Source organism: Oryzias latipes, chromosome 12 (genome assembly GCF_002234675.1).
Source record: "Oryzias latipes chromosome 12, ASM223467v1".
Taxonomy (NCBI): Eukaryota; Metazoa; Chordata; class Actinopteri; order Beloniformes; family Adrianichthyidae; genus Oryzias; species Oryzias latipes.
Genome location: NC_019870.2, coordinates 2750354 through 2771055, shown reverse-complemented (window position 1 = coordinate 2771055; position 20702 = coordinate 2750354). Strand labels below are relative to the sequence as shown.

Here is a 20702-nt window from a genome sequence, read left to right as displayed (position 1 = left end):
GTACAGGTGCTGGAGAGCGATGCAGTTTAAAACCCCGCTAGCTGTGCTTCTGAGAAGTGTGTTTGTGTGTGTGGGGGGGGGTGGGGGGGTGATGGCGCCGATGTCTGCTGGGAGTTCCAGGTTCTTGAATCCTTATCGCCCCCTGGTCCATCACCAGGTCTTCACCGCCGTTCCCCTGGATGTGCAGCTCGCTAACATCAGCATGAACTGACGGTTGGTGCTTTGGGTGTCATTTTATCAGGGGGTGTGTGTGTGTGGAGGGGGGGGGGGGTTCTCATGACATTCATGCAGCAGGTTCCCAACAGCCTCTTTACTCTGGTGCTTATTTGGGACGAGAACTTTTAAATGCAGCTTAATTGCTGGAATTGTCTGTTTGTTGAGGCTCCATGAGCACAAATAGGAAATTTCTGTCGGTTGTTTTGCGTTACATTTCTATTATTTAAATGCTAAACAGATTAAACCGATACTTTTCCATCAGTTTTATTTTTTTCGGATACGCCAGCCCGTCCCGGTCCTTCAGTAAACCCGTTTCAGACACATGGAGGTTTTCTGTAAGTCTCTTCTGCCGGACCGAGCGGAGCCGACGCCGCGGGTCATGTGACCACCCAGCAGGACGTTCTGCAGAGGTAAGGGGAGGCTGGAGCACGGTTGGAGGTCCGCTCCGACTGTCCGGCGGTTCCCCACACTCCCACCCACAACTTTGGAGTCTGTTTTCCCCAAACAGAATTAGGGCTGGGAGGAGGGGCGAGATGGGAGATGGGGCGCCATGATAAGGCGAGATCCTGTTTTAGCAGCAAGGTGCTGAAGGGGGGGGTGGTCTTCCCGCCCTCGCCACCCCCAGCCCTGCTTCCCCTTCTGCCCAGGTCTAAACTCCAAAAACGCTTTTTTTCTGTTGGTTTTATCGCCATAGCAACCAATTTAAGTTTTGGTCGTCTGGGGTAGAAATACAGGTCTGTGTCACTTTTTGAATCAGCAAAAGTAAATTCTTGGATTTCTTTGGCGGTGGAGGTTTTTTGTTAGCCACGCCCCTAATGTGTCCACACCGTGTGTCATACCGTCATGCATTCAGCTTTTGCAATCGTCTGGTAGCAAAATATACGAGCAACAGGGGAACGCCACTTTTGCCAGCCCGCCATCCTCATGCTTTGAAATTCCACAAACTTTATTTAAAGTATTTTTTCATCAAGAAGCTTCCCCAATAATGCTCGAGGAGTTAGAAAGCCAAAGATCAAAATCTGTAGACGTTTACATTCTTAGAAGGGGATTTATTTTTTTTATTTTTTTTGGGGGGGGGGGGGGGGGGGGGGGTTCAAGTTGTCTGCCTCTTTAAGAGGTCAAAGGTCAATGAATTTACACTTGTGGTTGTTGACGTAACCTGCTGGCATGTGTGATGATTACTTGAACAAAAGTTTATTTATTGAGTGAAAATAGTCCAAATTTCCCACTTTGCCACAAAATGACTGCCAAGCTGCAGGTCCTGTGGCCATCCCATAATAATTCTAAAACTTCCTTTGGATATCCCACTCGTGTCGTGTCTCTCTTTTTTTTTTTTAGTGGATTTAGGAAAACAGTATGAGCCGCATTCATGTTTTTGGATGTTTTGTGATGTCATCGTGTTTATTGATGACGTCACTAATTCAGTGTCACCAGGTACTAGGTGTGTGCTCATCGTGGTGAGTGGGGGCAGAATGTCGTGGTAAAAACGAAGAACTGCAAAACCAGTCTGGTTCTTCAGTCCTTCATCGTGTTTTAACATCAGATGAATTTTCTGACGTTTCATTTTCAGTTTCTCAACAATCTTCCTCGGTCTAAAATATTCATAGTTGTTTTTGAAGGCCGGATATGGAAAAAGAAGTCGGAACAACAAACCTAAAGAGCTTTTCTTTGATTCCACGTCTTTATGGATTGCTGAGCTCATTAGCAGCAGCTCTGCGAGGATCTCTGCCGAGGCTCGCTGCATCTCCGGAGTGGAAACAAATGCATTTGGAGAGGAGAAGCTCCGGCCGGCGGGCTGATGGTCCTCGGAGGCTAAACAAATGACTTTTACCGAGCACGTTGGGAGCAGGCAGCACTCAAACAAATGCTCTTAAATGGAGAAAAACATGGAAGCAGAAATCCTCTTCTCCCTCCAGAAGCTTCTCCTCAAACCTCTGATGACCGTTGTTTTTCCTCCAAGCGGAGAATGGCGGCCATCAAAGGTGCCGCAGAGACTGCAGGCCTGGTGTGCGTGATCCTCCACGGAGGAGCTGCTTTTACCCCAGCCAGAAGTGAACTGTCTGATTTATTTAAAGATCGGACTCTGGGCTCCATCTATCATCAGCCGGCTTTGGTGTGTTTGTGCTGAAGGAACCGAGGAAATCCTAAAAATAAACACACCTTTAGAGTAGTTTGTAATCCTGGTTTCAGCTGCAGAACGTTTGACGGATTGAAGTCGTTTCCGGTGAAATTACTGTGCCAAAAATGGCCCAACCATAACCAGACGTATAGACTGAAGCAGACCGGCTTTGCCCTTCAGTATAAGAGCGTGATGCTATAGGGATGGGTCGAGCTCCGTTCCATCGTGAGAAACAAGCTGGAACCAACTTTTTTGAATTTATGCCTTATGACAGGAAATGAACACAAACCACTTTCCTCTGCTGGTTAGTCCTCATGCAGCAGGTTCAGGCTCGTTTGCTGTTACCATGACAACTTGTCGCACAGAATACCAGTGGTTCAAGATTAAAGTGCTAATAATGGATTTAATAATCATTTCTTCAGTAGGTAACCATGGTAAATGTCCTACGATGTTTGGCGCATCTTCCACGGTCATTATCCACGGTCAGTTACAATAGAGATAAACATTAAACCAATAATTAGCATTTTAATCTTGTTATTTTTTTGCTACAACACGTTTTCATTATAAGGAAAGTGGCAAACATGCTGAATCTCATGTAAGTTGTTGGCATGCAGGCGTGTGCATGTGATATGTAGTGCATGTGGGATGCTTTAACAGTAAGGCTGCAGCGAGGAGCGCGCACGGATCACGTGACCAGCGCTAATCGGCCGCCGGGTCTTTACGTGAATTCGGTTTTGACCTTTGATCGGTTGAGAAATACGCAGATTGTACGTATTTTATGTAGTTTATACGCAATTATTACGTAAATCTTTGGCAATTTAGTGTGTTTTTTTTTTTTTTGGGAGATTCAAACGCAAATTTGCGTCTTTCCTTGATTTTAATTGATGGACGAACCACCAATGAATGGCATAAAAGCAGCGCAACATTCGCTCACGTTCTCCGTAGATTTACGTGTTGTTTGCGTGGTTTTTTTGTACTTCTTCTGTGGTTTTAACGCGGTTCATACGTAAAAATTGTACACAACGTTTCTCACTTTTTCCACCAGTTCTCACCCGTGCAACAAGTGTACGCCGCGGCTGTGCGACACGGCCTTCACCCTTATGTGTTGTATGGGTTCTATGACCTTGACCGTTCCTGCGGGTCACCTTCGGTCGCCATTTCTCTTTTCTGTCTGCAGACACCTCGTATGCCCTCTTACGGGCAGTGGGGACTCGGGCTTTAGCGCTCACAGAGTATTTCAAGGACTCGACCCTCCAACGATCACCTGTCTGTGTCACTTTGGGAGAGGACGCCATCAGGTTAAAGCTCCACGTCTCTATGTTGCCTTTTGGTAACCCATGGCAACGCAGGCGGCGTCAGCTGCATCCTCTCGGAGTGCTTTGTCAGCCGTTTGTCATGGATCCATGAGCCAGCCGCCTCTGATGCCAAAGAGCGTCCCGCGGCTCCTCAAAGGCCTCCGTGGGCTCCGGGTTTCTCCGGAGGCCTCATCGGGGCCTCCTTCCAGCACGCAGGCTGCAGCTCCTCGCCGCAGGTGAAACGGCGGCTTCACCCGCGACCTGACGTCTTTTCCACAGAGACTTCCTGTGTCAGAGCGTTCCTGCAGCCGCGCAGTATTTCAGCAGCATGGCGGCCGACCAGGAATGTCGACAGCATTCCTGATTTTCCTGTCCAAGGAAAAAAAAAAAAGCTTTTCCTGCGTTTTCATTGGCTGGTGTGGCTGACACTGAACTGGAACTCTGAACAGTTTTGAAAACGAGCAGGAATGTGACAAACTAAGACGTTTTCCAGGAGTTTTCCAGGACCGCGCTCATTGATTGGTTGTTTACCTCTGGGAGGAAGCTCTGCATCTCTGCAGACCCGAGATCAGCTTCTCTTTTCTGACCAGGACCTCTCGCTGCAACCGTCGCCTAATCTTCACGCCGGCCTTTGAACCGGTGACCCCGCCTCCTCTGAACGCCGTGATCCGAGGCAGACGGCTGGAAGGATATCGGCTCAAACGTCTGAGGAAACGCTTCTGGTTTAGTGACCGGAAACGGAACCCAGTCGTGGATTTAACGGAGCAAAAGTCAGGGGCTTCGATGAACAAATGAAAAGTTCTTTCTTCCATTTGCCGTCTCTGGCGAGACGACGGCGTCCAGATTGGAGTCAGAGATCGCCTAACGTCATAAAATATCAAGTAAATGCAACATAAATCTGAGTCCTGAGAGTTTGAAAAGCATTAACACAATGCTGCAAAGTTTCTTAGTTTTTTGAAGAATGTTTTAGAATATTCTGGGGTTCAAAGTTTGGCAGGTTGCCATGGAAACATGAGGCTGTAGTTGATGGTAAAATGACTGTCCGGTTCAGTCCGGGCGTTGGGCGGAAAGTTTGTCTATGAAAACCTCCAAACATGTAACTTGCCTTCATCCTGCAGGGATGAAGAGTCTCAGACGGGTGGAGGGCGGTGCTGGGGGGCGCTGGCGGCGGAGGAGTTAAGTTTGGTTGCTACGGCGCCGCAGACCTGCATTATGCAAGCAGGCAGCGGAGAGAGGAAGCCCGTTACAGAATGCTGAGCTCAGGGCTTTGGCTCGCCGCCAAGCTGACGCACTCTTCCGTGCATGTGCACGTGCACGCTCACGTTCAGCTGAGGGCCAACTTTTCTTTTTGCAGAGCCTCCCCCTCCTGCCCCTCCTCCCCTCACGCGGCGCCTGTTTGTGTTACGTCAGAACGTCAGCTGTGAGCCAGGCGGCTGTGTGTGTGTGTGTATGTGTGTGTGTTTCCACATTCTTGTGTGTTTTGGTGAGGAATGTTTGTGGTTCTGTTTACATGTGTATTTGTGTCTTTGCAAGTGTTGTTTGTGTTTACATTTCTTGTTGTTGTTTGTTCATGTTTGTAGTTGTTTGTGTGCATTTACGTGTGTTGTTGTGTATGTTTGTGCATGTGTTTTGTGCGTTTATGATGCTTGTATTCTTGTGTATGTGCATTGTGTGAACTTTTGGGTGTGTATTTGCATCTGTTGTACATGAGTTGTATGTTTGTGTATATTTTTGTGTGTTGCATGTGTATGTGACTTGTACGTGTGTGGGTGTGTTGTGTGTACTGTACATTTGTGTGTTGTGTTTGTGCTTGTTTTTTCTTTGTGTGTGAATCTCTGTATGTGTTTGCATTCAAGCAGGAGTTGTGTGTATGTGTGCATGTTTTCTTATGTGTTTGTGTGTTGGCATGTTTTGTGTGCTCATGGGATTTAGGATCTTCTGGTTGTGTCGTTGTGGTTGTGTAGTGTTTTCCTGAATCTGGTTTGTCGGTTCCTTTCTTCAACGTTTTCATTGGGTTTTCTGCAGACAAGCTCCGCCTCTCTCTGTGGGTCTTCCAGGCGTCTGCGCTGACGCAGACAAACACGCCGTTTGAGGAAAGTTTCACTTCAGCTGCGTCTCACGTTTGTGTGATTCTGACTGCAGCTTCACCCGTGACGGGGAGATTCTGTTGGAATCTGAGGTTTTTCTTTTGCGTCTCTTCTGATTCCAGGCCTTCATTTCCGTTTTGGGAAAACCTTTTTTTTTGTTTTGTTCATAGAAGGTAAACACAAACCCAGGCGTGACCAGCAGCTGTTTCTGGATCGTTTCCGGTTTCTCAGATCTGGCTTCACCTGATTGGATCACACGGCGGGTCTGCTGAGCCCCGGTAGAAGTCCAAAGTCAGCACTTAGTTTATGCTCCAAAGTTCCCTTAACATTAAAGATCAAAGGAATATTTCAAATTGGTACGGCAAGCAAAAGTGACCAATATTTTTGTCTTTTTCAGATGTTTTTTCTTCTTGTGTCTTAAAGTTGTGGTGAGACACAAGTCTGTGGTTTTACAGACACTTTTTTTGGGATTTCCATTCTATCAGTTCTTCGTTTTGCTCAGAAATTACTCTGCTGCAATTATTAAAATAATCTGTTGACGTCTCAGAAACTTTGGTTTGGTTCAAAAGTTGGTCAACGATCTGCTCTCACGTTCTAAAACGTTCTATTTAAGAGCTTAGATCGTATTTCAAAACCTTGATCTATGAAGTGTGGACAAAATAAAAGTTATTTAGTCTTCATGAAAATCTAGAAAACCCGTTCCTTCAAAGGCAGTTTCCAGGGACAGAAAGTTCCCATAAAACTCAAACGTCACCTGCAGGAGCCAAGGACAGACCGTCGGGTCCAAACGGATCAGAAGACCAGCTGGACTTTAAACAGTTTAACCCAGGGGTCGGGAACCTTTTTGGCCAAGAGAGCCATAAACGCCACATATTTTTAAATGTAATTTCGAAAGAGCCATACAATAATGTAGTGTCCTTTTCCCACACTGAGGCATGGAGACTTAACCTCATTTAAGGTTCTTTATTCTGGTTACTGCAGACCACAACAAACGCCGTACAATTCATTCAGCAACTCCTGAATCTCTCCCGCCGACACGAGAGCGCTTCTCCCAACTTTATATTCACCTGCTCCCGCTGCAGCCCCTCCCATTTCCCTTATTCGGCCCATAGCTGAACCCCATTGGTCCAAACTACCTAACAACAGGCTGAGCGACAGAACTGAGAGCCAATCAGATCTCTGCTTGATGCCTTCAATGAACCCCAGAACTTTTAACGCGGCCCGACAGCCAAGTTAAACTCAGTCCGCGACAATATGTTTAAAACTAAATATACAAGTGAATGTGTGCATTTGATGTAATTTCAACATTTTTAAAGTACAATAAGTCTGTGGATTATTTTTAATAACATTGTTATGCTATTGCTAATAAATGATGAGTATTTCTCGTGGTAGTTTTGCTGATGGTCTAGTCTGGTTGATCCGTGGTGAGTTTCTGCTTCGTTCAGGCGTTGAGACTTTAAACGTCATCGTAGGTCTGAATGTTCTGTAGATGTTACAAAGACTGATCACATGCAGACGGGGAGCCAAACACACACTCACACGCTGCAGTGAGTGACGGGCATTGGGTTTTACGTTTTTACAATCCCTGCGCGATTCACCTGCTGTCCCCACAACCCCTCAGCCCCACCCTCTGCTTTCTTCCTCTCACATCCCGTCCCCGCATCTGCGCGCTCTTTCTCAGAGACGGGAGCGCGAACTTTTAGGCACGGCAATTCACAGGTTTCCAGTTGGTACGAACTCTGTGAAATTATAGATAATTGTAAACTTATAGCGCTGGCGCAGATTTCTCTCTCTAAGCACTGCTACTACTGCGCGCCTCTGGCATCGCATCGCGCCCGAGAAGGACTGGTCTAATGAAAAAAAAAAGTATAATTAAAGATTTGTCTGCGAGCCACATGTGACCATCAAAAGAGCCATATATGGCTCGCGAGCCATAGGTTCCCGACCCCTGGTTTAACCGATTCCTAAAATCCACAAATCCACTCATCTCTAAAGAATATTCTGTAAAAATTGTAATTAATGAGCGTTTCACATAATCACGACTTTACTGGAGATTATTACTAAACAAAATAGTTTTCAGGACGGAAATTTGAAATTGAATCTAGGATTATCAAGAACGTGTGAGTTTATGCCGAATATTGAAGGAGTGAGACGCCATCGTAACACAACTTCCTGTTTACGTTGACAGTAAAGACCCACTCTGATGAAAATCCTGTTTTTGGTTTGTTTTGACATTCAGTTTTCTGACGATCAACGACATTTTTTAAAGGAAATGAAGCTTAAAATTGCAAATCGTGGTAAATCAGGAGCAGACAGAAAAATGCTGCTTGAAAAAGATCGTATTCGTGACGCACCTCCGGAAATGGGCGGGGTCAAAGTCTCCCTGCTCCGCTCCATTCTGATGCATTTTTGCAGACGATTAGATGCACGAACGTCTTTGTTTTCCTGGAATCTGGATCAGAACTGTATGGCTGGATGGCTCCAGTATTGCTCCATTTTTTAGGTTGGGGGGTGTGAGGGGCTGTAAGCTAGAGGGAGAGTGTGTAAACAGAGAGCTCTCAGCAATGAGTGGCGGGGTTCCCCTCCCTCAAAAGTGAATTTCTAATGAACTCCCCCCGCTCTGCAGAAACCATGTTCCAGAAAACGGCACAAGTTTTCTAATTTTGTCTAATATCTGCATCATCGTAATGAAACGGCCACTAGGAACGCCTTGAAAAAACATCAGAAGACGACTGAAGTGGGACTTTATACGGCTTTAGTCTAAACCACAGACGGATCAGACTGAAGGTCGGATCTTTGACGCCTTTTTCCCTTTTCTTTGGCTGTCAAAGCGGTGCACATCATCTGTCACAGCAGCTCCTCCGCCTGCCGCCCGGCTCCTCTGCAGGAGGCACCGCACCGCTCCTGTGATTCAGGTTCTGTTTCCGTCGGACGGAAGACACAAGCTGTGCAGGAACAGGCGGGAGCGTGCAGACACGAGGAGGACGATTAGCTTATCTGTGGCCGAGCTCCTGAAACCATCTGTTCTCTGACCGACCGTATCAGAAGAACAGCTCGTGACGTCCTCGCTGACTCATCCGAAACCTGCTGATGTGGGACGCGAGGCGGAGTTTCAGCTGGAGGCGCTCAGGAAAAGCATCTCATTAGGAGGAGTTCAGGTCTGTGCTTTCACCTGCCGCTGAGGGGCAGATGTCCTACTGCAGCTGCTGTTCCCGTTGGGACGGAAGGGGTTTTCTGCCCGATCCTTGCTGGGTTCCTTCAGGCTGTTTTTACCCAACAGCAGAGTCACACCTGTTCACTGAGCAGAGACGCCTCCTGCTTTTGCAAACCCATCCATGTCATCGGGATGACAAACAAACCGGAAAAGCCCGAAGAACTTCATATTAGACTGGATGGATGACCCAATACTCCACGCAATAAAATGTTTTTTTTTGTTACAGTCGTATAAATATATAAAATAACAAAAGAGGGAAACAAATAACCCATAAAACTTCAAAATTAAATATCATAAATTCTTCTAATGTTCTCGTCAGATTTTGAATGAATGACAGAAGCTCACAGCTGCACTCTAGGATTGAAAATAAACTTCATTTTACAAAATTCTTGTGTATTTGAAAATATATATCAGGTTATTATTCCACTGACAGATATGCACCAGATTTTTGTTTCCCAGACTTCAAAGCAGTCATCTTAAACTCTAACAATACTCTGAATGCAGAGAGGAAGTAGGTTTCCTTGGACTTTTTATTATAAATCACTCAACCGATGTTGGATAGAGCTTTATTTTCTAATATATAAATAAGTCGATTGTCGTCTGCATAGAACCGAAGTGAAGTTTTTACTGCAGTCATCTGAAACGCACAAATATTTACTGATGTGACATGATGAGGTTGAACTTTACATAAACCAGAGCATAAAACTGCAGAAACATGACGGCCATTTTTTCCCCGATGACTGACAGTCGTTCTCTTTTCTGGCGCAGGTTTCCACCTGAGCGGCACCGTCCGGGAAGCCGCCACGGCGTCGGAGCCGGAGCTGCTGTGCAACGTCAGCGTCAGCTTCGACCGCTGCAAGATCACATCGGTGACGTGCAGCTGCGGCAACAAGGACATTTTCTACTGCGCCCATGTGGTGGCGCTCTCCCTGTATCGAGTACGGAAGCCAGAGCAGGTCAAACTGCGCCTGCCCATCTCAGAGACACTGTTCCAGATGAACAGGGATCAGCTGCAGAAGTTCGTCCAGTATCTGATCACGGTCCATCACACGGAGGTGCTGCCGACGGCGCAGAAGCTCGCCGACGAGATTCTGTCGCAGAACTCCGAGATCAACCAGGTTCACGGTGAGTGGAGGAGGGGCTGGATTGTCTCCACCAAGTCCGACTCAGTCTAGTCGCTCGGCCATGTGACTAAAATCCACCCACTGCTTTCTTAAAGCGCCTGCACCGACCGTTAAACTGAAACCCCCCCCAAAGCTAGCAAAATGAACTAAAACAAACCTAAGTTTGTTTTAGCAGAAAGGAGCCAGTGAGGAAATGGAAAAGCCTTTGATTTCAAAATAAAAGCAGCATTTAACAAACCAAAGACCAGGAGTCTTTACTCCATGTGTTTTATTTAACAACAGTGTTGAAGGAAGTCAATGTTTTGGACATGAATATAAACCCTGAACAGTTGATGAGTTCGCGTTTGTTGCTGCAGGAGCTCCAGATCCGACGGCGGGCGCCAGCGTGGACGATGAGAACTGCTGGCATCTAGACGAGGAGCAGGTCCAGGAGCAGGTCAAGCTCTTCCTGTCCCAGGGGGGGTACCACGGCTCGGGGAAGCAGCTCAACCTGCTGTTCTGCAAGGTAACTGGTTTGAAGAATGAATGTGAATTATTGATTTTGATAAATGTACATGATATTTAATCCAATGGAAAACCCGAAATCAATTCAATTTGTCATCAACAGAGTCATTAAAAACCTAAATATTTATATCTCTCCTCCTAAGTGTGTTTGAAATCGTTTTTATTTCTGACATCTGGGAAAAACTCGGTCCCCAGGTTCTGGTCTGTTCTGGTCTCCGTGTTCTGACGTCCGAGTCGACCCGTCTGTCTCTGCAGGTCAGGGAGATGCTGAAGATGAGGGACTCCAACGGGGCGCGGATGCTGACGCTGATCACCGAGCAGTTCATGGGGGACCCGCGGCTGGCGCTGTGGAGGCAGCAGGGGACCGCCATGACGGACAAATACCGGCAGCTGTGGGACGAGCTAGGTAAACGGGTCGGACCAGATGTGGAGACTTTTATTTTGGGGATTTCCATGAACACATGGATGGCGGTTATAAAAGCTATCATGCGTTTAGTGGCACTAAGACCAAATTTGGTAAAGAGGATCCCCTCTTTCAGAAAAGACCATTTGTCATGAGAAAATCCAAGATTTTAAAATATACCATCGTTTCTTCACAATACGGAAGCAAAATAAAGCCTTAAAGGGTCTATATCATGCTTTTCTTAAGCCTTTCAGAGGAAACTATATCCATATATATATATATATATATATATATATATATATATATATATATATTACCATTAGCATACTAAAGAACAAACGTTTTATTGAATATTAGTTACTTTGCAGAGTTCTTTTCCAACCTGGAAATAAGACAACTGGATCTCTGAGGCTCCGCCCATTCCATGACATCATCCTAGAGCCGGCCTCGGCAGCATGTCAGCGTTTCGCCCACAAAAGAAAAAGCTGTCTCTCATAAGTAAGGGGTAATTGGCTGACGAAGTGTGCGTTATTACTTTTTAACGCACGCCGTGGAAGCCTGAACCGTCCGACGCTTCGCGTCTTCGCCCAAGCAACGCGAAGTGCGTTAAAAAGTAATAATGCACACCTTGAAGGCCATTAACCCGCTTATACCATGGTCACTTACAAAAGCAATACATATTAACCAGTTTTTAGTCCTTAATTCTTCTTTTTTTTTTTCTTTTCTCACAAAAAGCGGACTATGTGTTATGCGCCGCATTGTGTAACACATAGTCCGCGTCGCGCAGCACTGCCGCTGCAGTCAAGATTCGGCGATATATATATGATGATCGTCCCGATGGGTTGAATAAAGCATCAGTTCAGAGAGAAAGTTCATCTCTTACCGCTTGTTTTTGTCCAAATGATGAAGCAAAAGGTTTTTTTAAAGAAGCCGGCGCAGTGATACGAAACATTTAAGCTAGGTGACCGGAACTTCTTTTTTCACCGTGTGGTTATCAGGTTTTAATGCACACCCAGCAGCCAATCAGAATCGAGTATTCACCCGGACCATGGTATAAAAACATATAAATCGATGATGGAGATTTAAAGTTCTTTCTATTTATTTATCTGAATTTGGCTAAAAGCAGACGAAGGTTTGGAGTCGGGTCTCTCATGGATGATCTGCAGATTCAGGTTCTAATGTGGACTTCTGTCGGTCTGCTTTTTCTTCTTCATTCCAAAAAAAAAGAAAAAACATCAAACGTTTAACTTTAGCACCAAAAAAACCCTCCACATTTAAACCTTTTTGTCGTGTCTGACATTAAAAAGTGCAGTTTCTACGGTCGTTCTGAGCCTCACGTTGATGACATCACTTGCTGCATAAAAGAAAACAGAAAGTTTGTTTGTTTTGAACGAATCCAGAGAAGCTCGTCAGGTTTGGACGCAGACGGTTTGGCGGAGACTCTGCTTTTAAAAAAACAAAAACAAAAGGATCCGTTGACGTTGAACCTCCGGCGTTTGAAGGTGAAGCAGACGAATCTAGAATCTCTGTTGTCGTCGTTGCAGGAGCTCTGTGGATGTGCATCGTGCTGAATCCTCACTGCAAACCCGAGCAGAAGGGCTGCTGGCTGCGGCAGCTCCGCCGGTGGAACGGCGTGGACGTGTGTCCCCTGGAGGACGGTAACCACGGCAACGAGCTGACCAATCTGACCAACGCTCTGCCTCATGGCCCTGCGGGCAACCCAGGTGAGATGACACCCGCTGTTCCTGGAGCCAGACGTGGGTCCTCCCATTGTTTCACCTCCTTCAGCTCATCCATCCTGTCTGCTCCTCCTCTTCCTCCTCTGGTCTCGGTGCCTAAAGCCTTTTTCCACATTGGGAAACATCAGGAGATTCTCTTCCTGTTTTTTTCCCTCTTATTTTGATTATTTCTTTTAAAATATATTTTTTAAGATGTTGTAGTTTACAAGAAAACTTTTTCTTCCTCTGAACGGATATGAAAATACTAATTTATTTAGCTTCTCCATTAACATTTGAAAATCATTTGTTAAAAATAACAAACTCACTTATTTCCTAAAAGTTTATAAACTAAAAAAAAAAAAAAAGAACAAAGAATTCCTTCAAATACATTTAAATTCGTTTATATTCTCAACTTCATTCTGCTGCGTCTCTGAAAGCAGAGACAAGAAAGGCAGTTTCATGGTTTTCCGTTTCATTTTTAATCTGAGAAGTTTTATTTTGAAAAACTACTGAATTCCCTCATTCTTGATTTACGTCAAGCCGCTCGGTCATGTGACTAAAATCCATCCACTCCTTTCTTGAAGCGGCTTCACCAACGGCTAAACTGAAACATCCAAACCAGCAAAGTTGACAAAAAAAATAAACGTATTTAGAAAGTTTATTTTGGCAGAAAAGATCCAGAGAGGAAACAGAATATTTCAAAATAAAATAAGTCAGACAAAAACCAGGAGTCTTTACTCCAAATATGGATTTATTTTGACCATAATAATTCATTCATTCATTTTCTGTTCCGTTTTGTCCCTTTCGGGGTCACAGGGCTGCTGGAGCCTATCCCGGCCACTTATGGGCGAAGGCGAAGACCCTGGACAGGTCGCCAGTCTGTCGCAGGGTCACACATATCACACACCCATGCACTCGCACATTCACACCTATGGACAATTTGGAGTGACCATTTGACCTATGAAGCATGTTTTTGGATGGTTGGAGGAAGCCGGAGAATGATGGTGGATGGTGGATGATGATCGTCAATAGAAAATCATTTTTTAGCAGCATCGTTTTGTGATTGTATTTAGTCGTTGCACTGTAAAAGTCAGATGAGTGTGTCTGACTTTTCTTCAGCGCCTATTAAGGGATAATCTAGATCCCATTTTAATGGTTCCTACACAAAATCCAGAGAGTAAATAAAGTTTTAAGCAGCTGCAGATATTTTACAGAGGATGAAGATAAACTTTACCTTTTAAAAAGGGGAACTGGAACCCAAAAAAAAAGAAAATTGGATGCCAACTTCAGCCTCGGTCGACTAAAATCTAATCTAAATCCTTCCGTGGGTTTTCTTTGGGATCTGAAAGGGAATAAATCCCAAATCCTTCTGTTCCTGTCAGACTTGCTGATGCGACCCCACCGGACCGTGTTCACTCGAGCCATCGAGGCCTGTGACCTTCACTGGCAGGACCCCCACCTGCAGCACATCCTCAGCACGGACCACTACACCAACCACTGTTACCACGGCGACCTGGACAGCTCCCTGTTGGATGCGGGATGGTGGCCCCTGTGGCACGGTGAGGCTGATTAATCTGAGCGAAAAAGACCGGCGGTGGCAGCACGAACAAGAGCGCACAGACCTGACCTGCGCCCGTGTCTTTGCAGAGCACGTGCCCACGGCCTGCGCCCGCGTGGACGCCCTGCGGTCGCATGGGTACCCCCGGGAAGCCCTGAGGCTCGCCGTCGCCATCGCCAACACGCTCCGCCGGCAGCAGCAGAAACAGCTGGAGCTCTTCCGCACTCACAAAAACGGTCCGTTCCTTCTACCTCTAATCAGTTTATCCTTCAAACGCAAAAGGGAAACAGTATATATATTTAGAGGTGGGTTCGGTTCCGTTCCTGGCTCGGCCCACAATGCTGCCGGTGGTTTTAGGTCGGCGTCAGAGTGAATCAACTTTGAGGACGTTTTTATTTTGAAAGTGTGTCTGTGAGACTCTGTTTCATGGAGGTGTGGCCTGTTTCTGCAGAGCTGCTCAACAGAGGAGTGACCTCCATCACCAACCTGGAGGGGTGGGTGGGCCACCCGCTGGACCCCATCGGCACCCTGTTCGGCACCCTGATGGAGTCCGGGAGGGGCGCAGAGGATCGGGGTCCCCCCGACCCACCAGGTACGTTCACACGTGACGGAGCCGGTCCTCGGCCCGCCATCACAGTAGATGTGTCGGCCTCCAATCACAGCTCATGAATAAGAAATGCAGCAGAAAAAAGCTCCAATTAAGACTCTTTAACTATGCCTGGGGTCCAGATGACCCGTTTGGATGTGCAGCCGTCAGACGGGATCAAACCCAGATGACCAAACGCCACCGATGACGTCATTCATGTTTGAGAAAGTTCAAACTGCGATTTTTAATTAGAAAAAAACGCTTTTCTTTTCATTTTAGAGACATTTAGTTCTGAGGAACGTTTGTTTCTTCTTTTGATGATGAAGTTGACTTGAACGTCAACTTTATATCTTCCTCAACTTCAATTTACTGTTTTAATTTAGACTTTTCGTCTTCAGACTTGAGTGTACTTTTACGTGGGGGGCGGGGCTTCTGACCTATTGGCCACCGGGACATGATTGACTTATGGTGACATGATTTCTGATCGTCTCTCCTCTGATGTACGCCACCATAACAGAAGTGACCATAACCCATCACCCGATGTCAATCATACCAAAGCCCCGCCCCCACGTACAAAAAGACATTCTGAATCTAAATTGTAAATTTAGGACGAAAAACAGAAGCAATTACTAATAAACTTAGTTTTTTATTCCAGTGTTCAATATTTTTGTAAAATTTTCAGTATTTCATGGTACTTTTGAGTTTAACCCTTGTTCTATCCTAGGCACTTTAACATTGGGAGTTGGGTCATGTAGACCCACTAGACAGTGCGCTGAACCTTTTTTCTTCAATGATTTGTGATCTTCACTGGTGTCCATGGATTACATGAAATCTTTCCACCTGTAATCCACCTTTGTCATGGTGGGGAGAACACGTCAATGGAAGGGGGGGGTCGTAGGATAGCACAAGGGTTACTACGGTTTTCTTAAGAGTCCCTAAAGTGATGTAAAAGTAAAAAAACAAAAATCAAAATAGTTCTGGTGTCTGGTGAAATGAAGTGGTCATTCACGCACAGGAGACCTTTTCAGAGTCAGTTAAAAATGACATTTCGTGACCAAATCGACCTTTATTTGACCTTCAGACTCGCCTTCAGGTGCAGTTCGCCTGTTCGTCGCCATGGTTACGTCGTCTCTGAACTTCCCCTAAAACCAGTTTTGTGGGGATTCGCCAGCTTTGATCAGCTGATGAGTTTCTTTCTAGCGTGCACATTCTTAATCCGGTTTCTGATCCACTTTAAACTGCCGGGCTTCGGAGCAGCGTTCCAGCAGCAGCAAAGACAGACGGTTCTGCTGCTGGAACGGCGAGCAGCGGGCGGCGCTCCAGCTGCTGTGGGGACAGACGGGATGAAGTTTTCAATTAAGGCTCCACTGTTTTGATCAGCGTTTGTGGAAGCGGGTCCTTCAGGGAGCGGCAGACCTCCTGGGATGAACTCAGGTCCGCAAAGAGCTCATTAAACCGTTAAAACATCCTCGGGAGAAAGGCGCCGTGAAAGCAGGAACGCTCCCATGAACACAGCGATCAATAGATTTATCAATACTTCTCCGCTTGTGGCCCAGAGGGGACCCTTCCATCATTTCTCATCATCCGTCTCCTCCTGAAGGATCAGCTGGCTCGTGCAGGAGGACGGAGAACCCGGATCCCCCGGCTCAGCGGCCCCCGGAGGACGGCGAGTCGTTTGTGCTGTTGGCCGTGGAAACGGCTCTGATTGGCTTAGGCCAGCAGAGGGTGATGCCGGAGGGCCTCTACGCCCAGGAGAAGGTGTGTCGCAACGAAGAGCAGCTGCTGGCCAAACTCCAGGAAGTGGATTTAGATGAAACGTTGGTTCAAATCTTCCGGAAACAAACCACCTTTCTGCTCGAGGGTAAGTAGGAGTTCCCGGGAAGAACTTTTATTAGAACACGAAACCAAACAAAGTCACAGAAATGGCCGCAGGTGCAAACATGTATTTTTGACATAGCGGTGAAGATGATCAGCAGAATCCATCGTGCTCGTCAGGCATAGTCGGGTTGTTATCATAGTCACTTACAACACAAATATTGAATCGGTTATTAGTGCTGTAATTGTTCTTTTTCTTCAACCTTTAAATCGTTTGAGACGTGGTGTGATGCGTTGTCATGGTGACGGCTTTCCTCTGCTACAGGACCATTGTAGGAGCCTTGACTGTATCTGAGAACTGGAGTGAGCGAGCGTGACGTCACCCGCAGAAAATGGTTTACCTCTGGCCCCGACCAAACTGTATAGTGCGGCACTATGTCGTGCCCTGAATATTTAAAGTAATTCAGACGCCACACTCACTACTTTATTTTTTCTAAACGGAAGATATGACGTCATCGATTAGAAGTCAAAATCTAATTGCTATGAGCGTTTTGAGGCGATTATTTATGAGTCCACGGTCTTATGAAGATAAAAAAATACATTTAAATACATTTTCTCGACGCACACTGGTTTTTTGTAGAGACTTCTGGGAAATTTCTCGGGCCCTGGATTTTGGAATTGTAGATTCAGACAGAACTAGAAAATGGCAAACGCTCTCTATAGTGAGTAGTGAAGGAATTCGGACACAAACTTGGTCGATTCAGGCGCCACGTTGGGGCTACAAATCATGTGACCGTTCCTGACATGGATTTGAGGCGGAGTTTCAGGTATTCGGAGAAAACTCAGAGCTCGATGAAGATTAGATTTAGAAACTCCCACCGAACCTCTGGAGCTTCAGACAGCAGCGTCAAGACAAACTGGATCTTCTCAGAACTTGCTAAGATTTAGTTGAAACCAGAGAGCCAAGGTGGACCTTCAGAACCCCCAAAACAGGTCTGGTTGACGGGTGTCTCTGTCTCTTCCAGCTGGTCCTTACAGTGGTCTGGGGGAGATCCTCTACAGGGAGAGCGTCCCCATGCACACGTTTGCCAAGTATCTCTTCACATCCCTGCTACCTCACGACGCCGAGCTGGCGTACAGAATTGCACTGCGGGCCATGAGGTGAGTCACCAGAGAACATCTGCGTTCAGCGGACGTTTCTCAGACGGTTCTGTGATCCAGTGTCTCCAAGAACAGGATGAGAACGTCCTGAAGAAACGATCACTTTCTAGGACAGTTTCAGCAGAGCGGTCAAGGCCGTGACACTACGTCCACTTCACGCATACCGCACAGACAAAAACTGGTCATTCGTAAATACACGCGGACAAAAGTACGAAAAATTGTGGTAATGAACGAATAAACCACGCCAAGAACATGGAAATCACAGTAGAACATGAAACCTGCATGATCATTGCGCTTTTATGCAATTCATTAGCGATTCGTGTGTCAATTACATAATTTTGATGTGATGTGTGCGCCGTACACGCCATATAAAAGTTATACATCGGTGGTTCATGTTTGAAAAGTCTGTTAGACAAACATGGAACGGTCGGGGAAAGACACAAATTTGTGTATGAATCTAAAAAAAAGAAATCACCCACAGTTGGGTAAGATTTATGTAATGATTGTGTATAAACGAGGTAAAATTCATGTAAACTGTGTAATTGTCAACCAACCAAAAATATTTAGCTGCTCAAAACCGAATTCACGTAATAAAATGTACAAAAAAAGGTACAAAATGTCCGTAGAGAGCGTGTGACACGGCCTTTAGACATTCACCTCTGAGTTGTGGGTGGCACTGTTGGCAGAGAGCAACCCCGCCCCCCTTCCCCTCCTGTTGACGGGAGCTTGTGGCTGCCCAGCGAATTTTCTACCATCTTTTTCCAACCTCGTATTTTTTCCACCTGCTCCGGACTCACAACGATTTGAAAGAAGAAACACTCAGAGATGAAATGTTAATCTTAGTATTCTTTTGGTTAAAAACACCAAAACCACCATTTTCACCAAAAAACGTTGGCACACGTTTTCCGGGGAACGTTCAGAGAACTGAGGGGCGACTTCTCCGTCCTTTGTCCCCGCAGGCTGCCCGTTCTGGAGTCCCCGGCGCCCCCTGCTGACCTGTCTCGACCTCACCACATCGTGTCGGTGGTGCCGAACCGCTACCCCCGCTGGTTCACGCTGAGCCACATTGAGAGCCAGCAGTGCGAGCTGGCCTCCACCATGCTCACCGCCGCTAAAGGTACTCCCTCCTCCCGGCAGGAGGAGGCTGCAGCTTTCCTCACGCTGAAGAACGCTGCGTTTCCAAACACCACGGCTCGTTTGTGTCGCCACCAGGTGACACCTGTAAGCTCCAGATAGTGTTGGAGTCCATCCAGAAGAACATCCACTCGTCCTCCCACAACTTCAAATTGGCTCAAGATGCCTTCAAAATCGCCACGCTCATGGAGAGCCTGCCGGACCTCACGCTGCTCAAAGTCTCCCTGGAGCTGGGCCTCCAGGTAAGCGGCAGACAAAAACCCAGCAGCAGGGGGGGGCTCAGACCACCTGCTGACCTGACGTGTCCCGCAGGTGATGAGAATGACCCTGTCCACCATGAACTGGAGGAGGAGGGAGATGGTGCGCTGGCTCGTCACCTGTGCCACTGAAGTGGGTGAGTTGGAGCTCAAACACAGAAGATCTACTGACGGCCACAACCTCCGTTATAAGACTTCTCAGTTCTTTAGACGCTGAGGGGAACTTTTGTTTTGCTTGGAGAGGAAAAAAACGAAGCTGAGCTCTAGAAGAACCTGAATAAGAAGGTTTAAAGTAGAGAACCAGGCGTGTTCTTCCTCTGCTGCTTCACCAGAAATCCTGTTGGTTCCATTAAACATTTTGGTGACCAACAACTTATGTGGAAGAAAAAAAAAAAAAGACTTAAAACAACTAATGAATAATCGGGAATTCACTAATTCTGTTTGTTCGTATAAAATCCAGACTTCCGAGCCGAATGATCCGATTAAACCTGAAGACCCGCAGATTTGAAGTTCTGTTCACTCCGGCCTCGGCCTTCTAGTGTTACCAGAAGGTCGACGGAAACGCCTGTAGATCTGGATTTTAGACTCTCCGTACCAAACGTGCGTCCACAGAACGTTTGTAGAAAGGTAACTTTAATGAATTAATCTGCATTTATCCAGAGGAGAGAGAAAGGAGTTTAGGTAGACAAATAGATAAAAACGACAGTAACACAGTCATTGAAATAATTAAAATCATAAACTTACAGCAACATTTTTCTTTATAGGATTCCTTTCCTTATTTGATTCAAAGAAAATTGAAGATGGAGAAATTAGTACCGGAATTTTCTATTGGAATAGAGCTGTGAAAGAAAACGCCTGGAGCAGGATTGACGGGATTTGCAGCGTTTCCGCTTTAATGTTTAACACCGAGCCTCTTCCAGCTGCATCGCACAGCGACAGTCCGGTGTGTTAATACCCGGTGTGAACGTAGCATTAGAAAAACAAACTAAGAACGAGACTTTTGAGTGTTTTTATAGATAATCAGGAGCAGAATTTGAATCCCAGAAAAGTTAAAGCACAAGATCCTAACAGGAAAAGACTGAGCAGCATCTCTAAAGTGTATTTTTCAGCGGTGGAAGGAGAAATGCAGGAATAGTCTATGAAAGGATTGGTTTTTGTTTTAAAAATGGAAAAGAGACATTCCCAGAAAAAGGCTGGGAAGCTCCTGAGGAACATCCGACTTCACAGGATTCTAAAAGCAGCTTGGAGAGAGCTGTCAGCAAGGACTGAGGGGCAGGGATTCTGGGAGATTGAGGCCTTCTGCAGGATTAAGTGGGTCTTTATGTTGGGACTGGAATCCCGGAGCTTGACGTGGGCAGGAAGTTTGGCCCTGAGGGTAACCTTCCTCCCAGATGATTTCATGTCAAAGCAGCGAGCAACAAGGAGTCCCTGTTCTGTGACGGCCACGTGAATGGATTCATTGAGAGAACAACTATTTCATTTAATGTCACAGAATTAGACGCAGAAAATCC

At 46.2% G+C, this 20702-nt stretch overlaps 1 protein-coding gene and 1 long non-coding RNA gene across 3 annotated transcripts in view; one reads left to right on the top strand and one right to left on the bottom strand.

Annotated features, from left to right (window-relative positions):
- The window catches only part of LOC101165407 (zinc finger SWIM domain-containing protein 6), a 55751-nt gene that overhangs the window by 30512 nt on the left and 4537 nt on the right, over positions 1-20702 (top strand). For both annotated transcript variants that reach the window (XM_023960366.1, XM_023960365.1), the window contains exons 2-13: positions 9700-10056; positions 10412-10560; positions 10815-10965; positions 12507-12686; positions 14063-14239; positions 14328-14474; positions 14690-14830; positions 16425-16685; positions 17665-17800; positions 18760-18917; positions 19013-19176; positions 19247-19328. In XM_023960366.1, the coding sequence (XP_023816134.1) occupies positions 9927-10056; positions 10412-10560; positions 10815-10965; positions 12507-12686; positions 14063-14239; positions 14328-14474; positions 14690-14830; positions 16425-16685; positions 17665-17800; positions 18760-18917; positions 19013-19176; positions 19247-19328 (1876 nt within the window). In that variant the 5' untranslated portion in view covers positions 9700-9926. The remainder of the gene's footprint in view (positions 1-9699; positions 10057-10411; positions 10561-10814; positions 10966-12506; positions 12687-14062; positions 14240-14327; positions 14475-14689; positions 14831-16424; positions 16686-17664; positions 17801-18759; positions 18918-19012; positions 19177-19246; positions 19329-20702) is intronic.
- The window catches only part of LOC110016026, a 35891-nt gene continuing 25497 nt past the window's right edge, over positions 10309-20702 (bottom strand). Inside the window, exon 4 of the long non-coding RNA XR_002291284.2 lies at positions 10309-10564. This is a non-coding gene — a long non-coding RNA (uncharacterized LOC110016026). The remainder of the gene's footprint in view (positions 10565-20702) is intronic.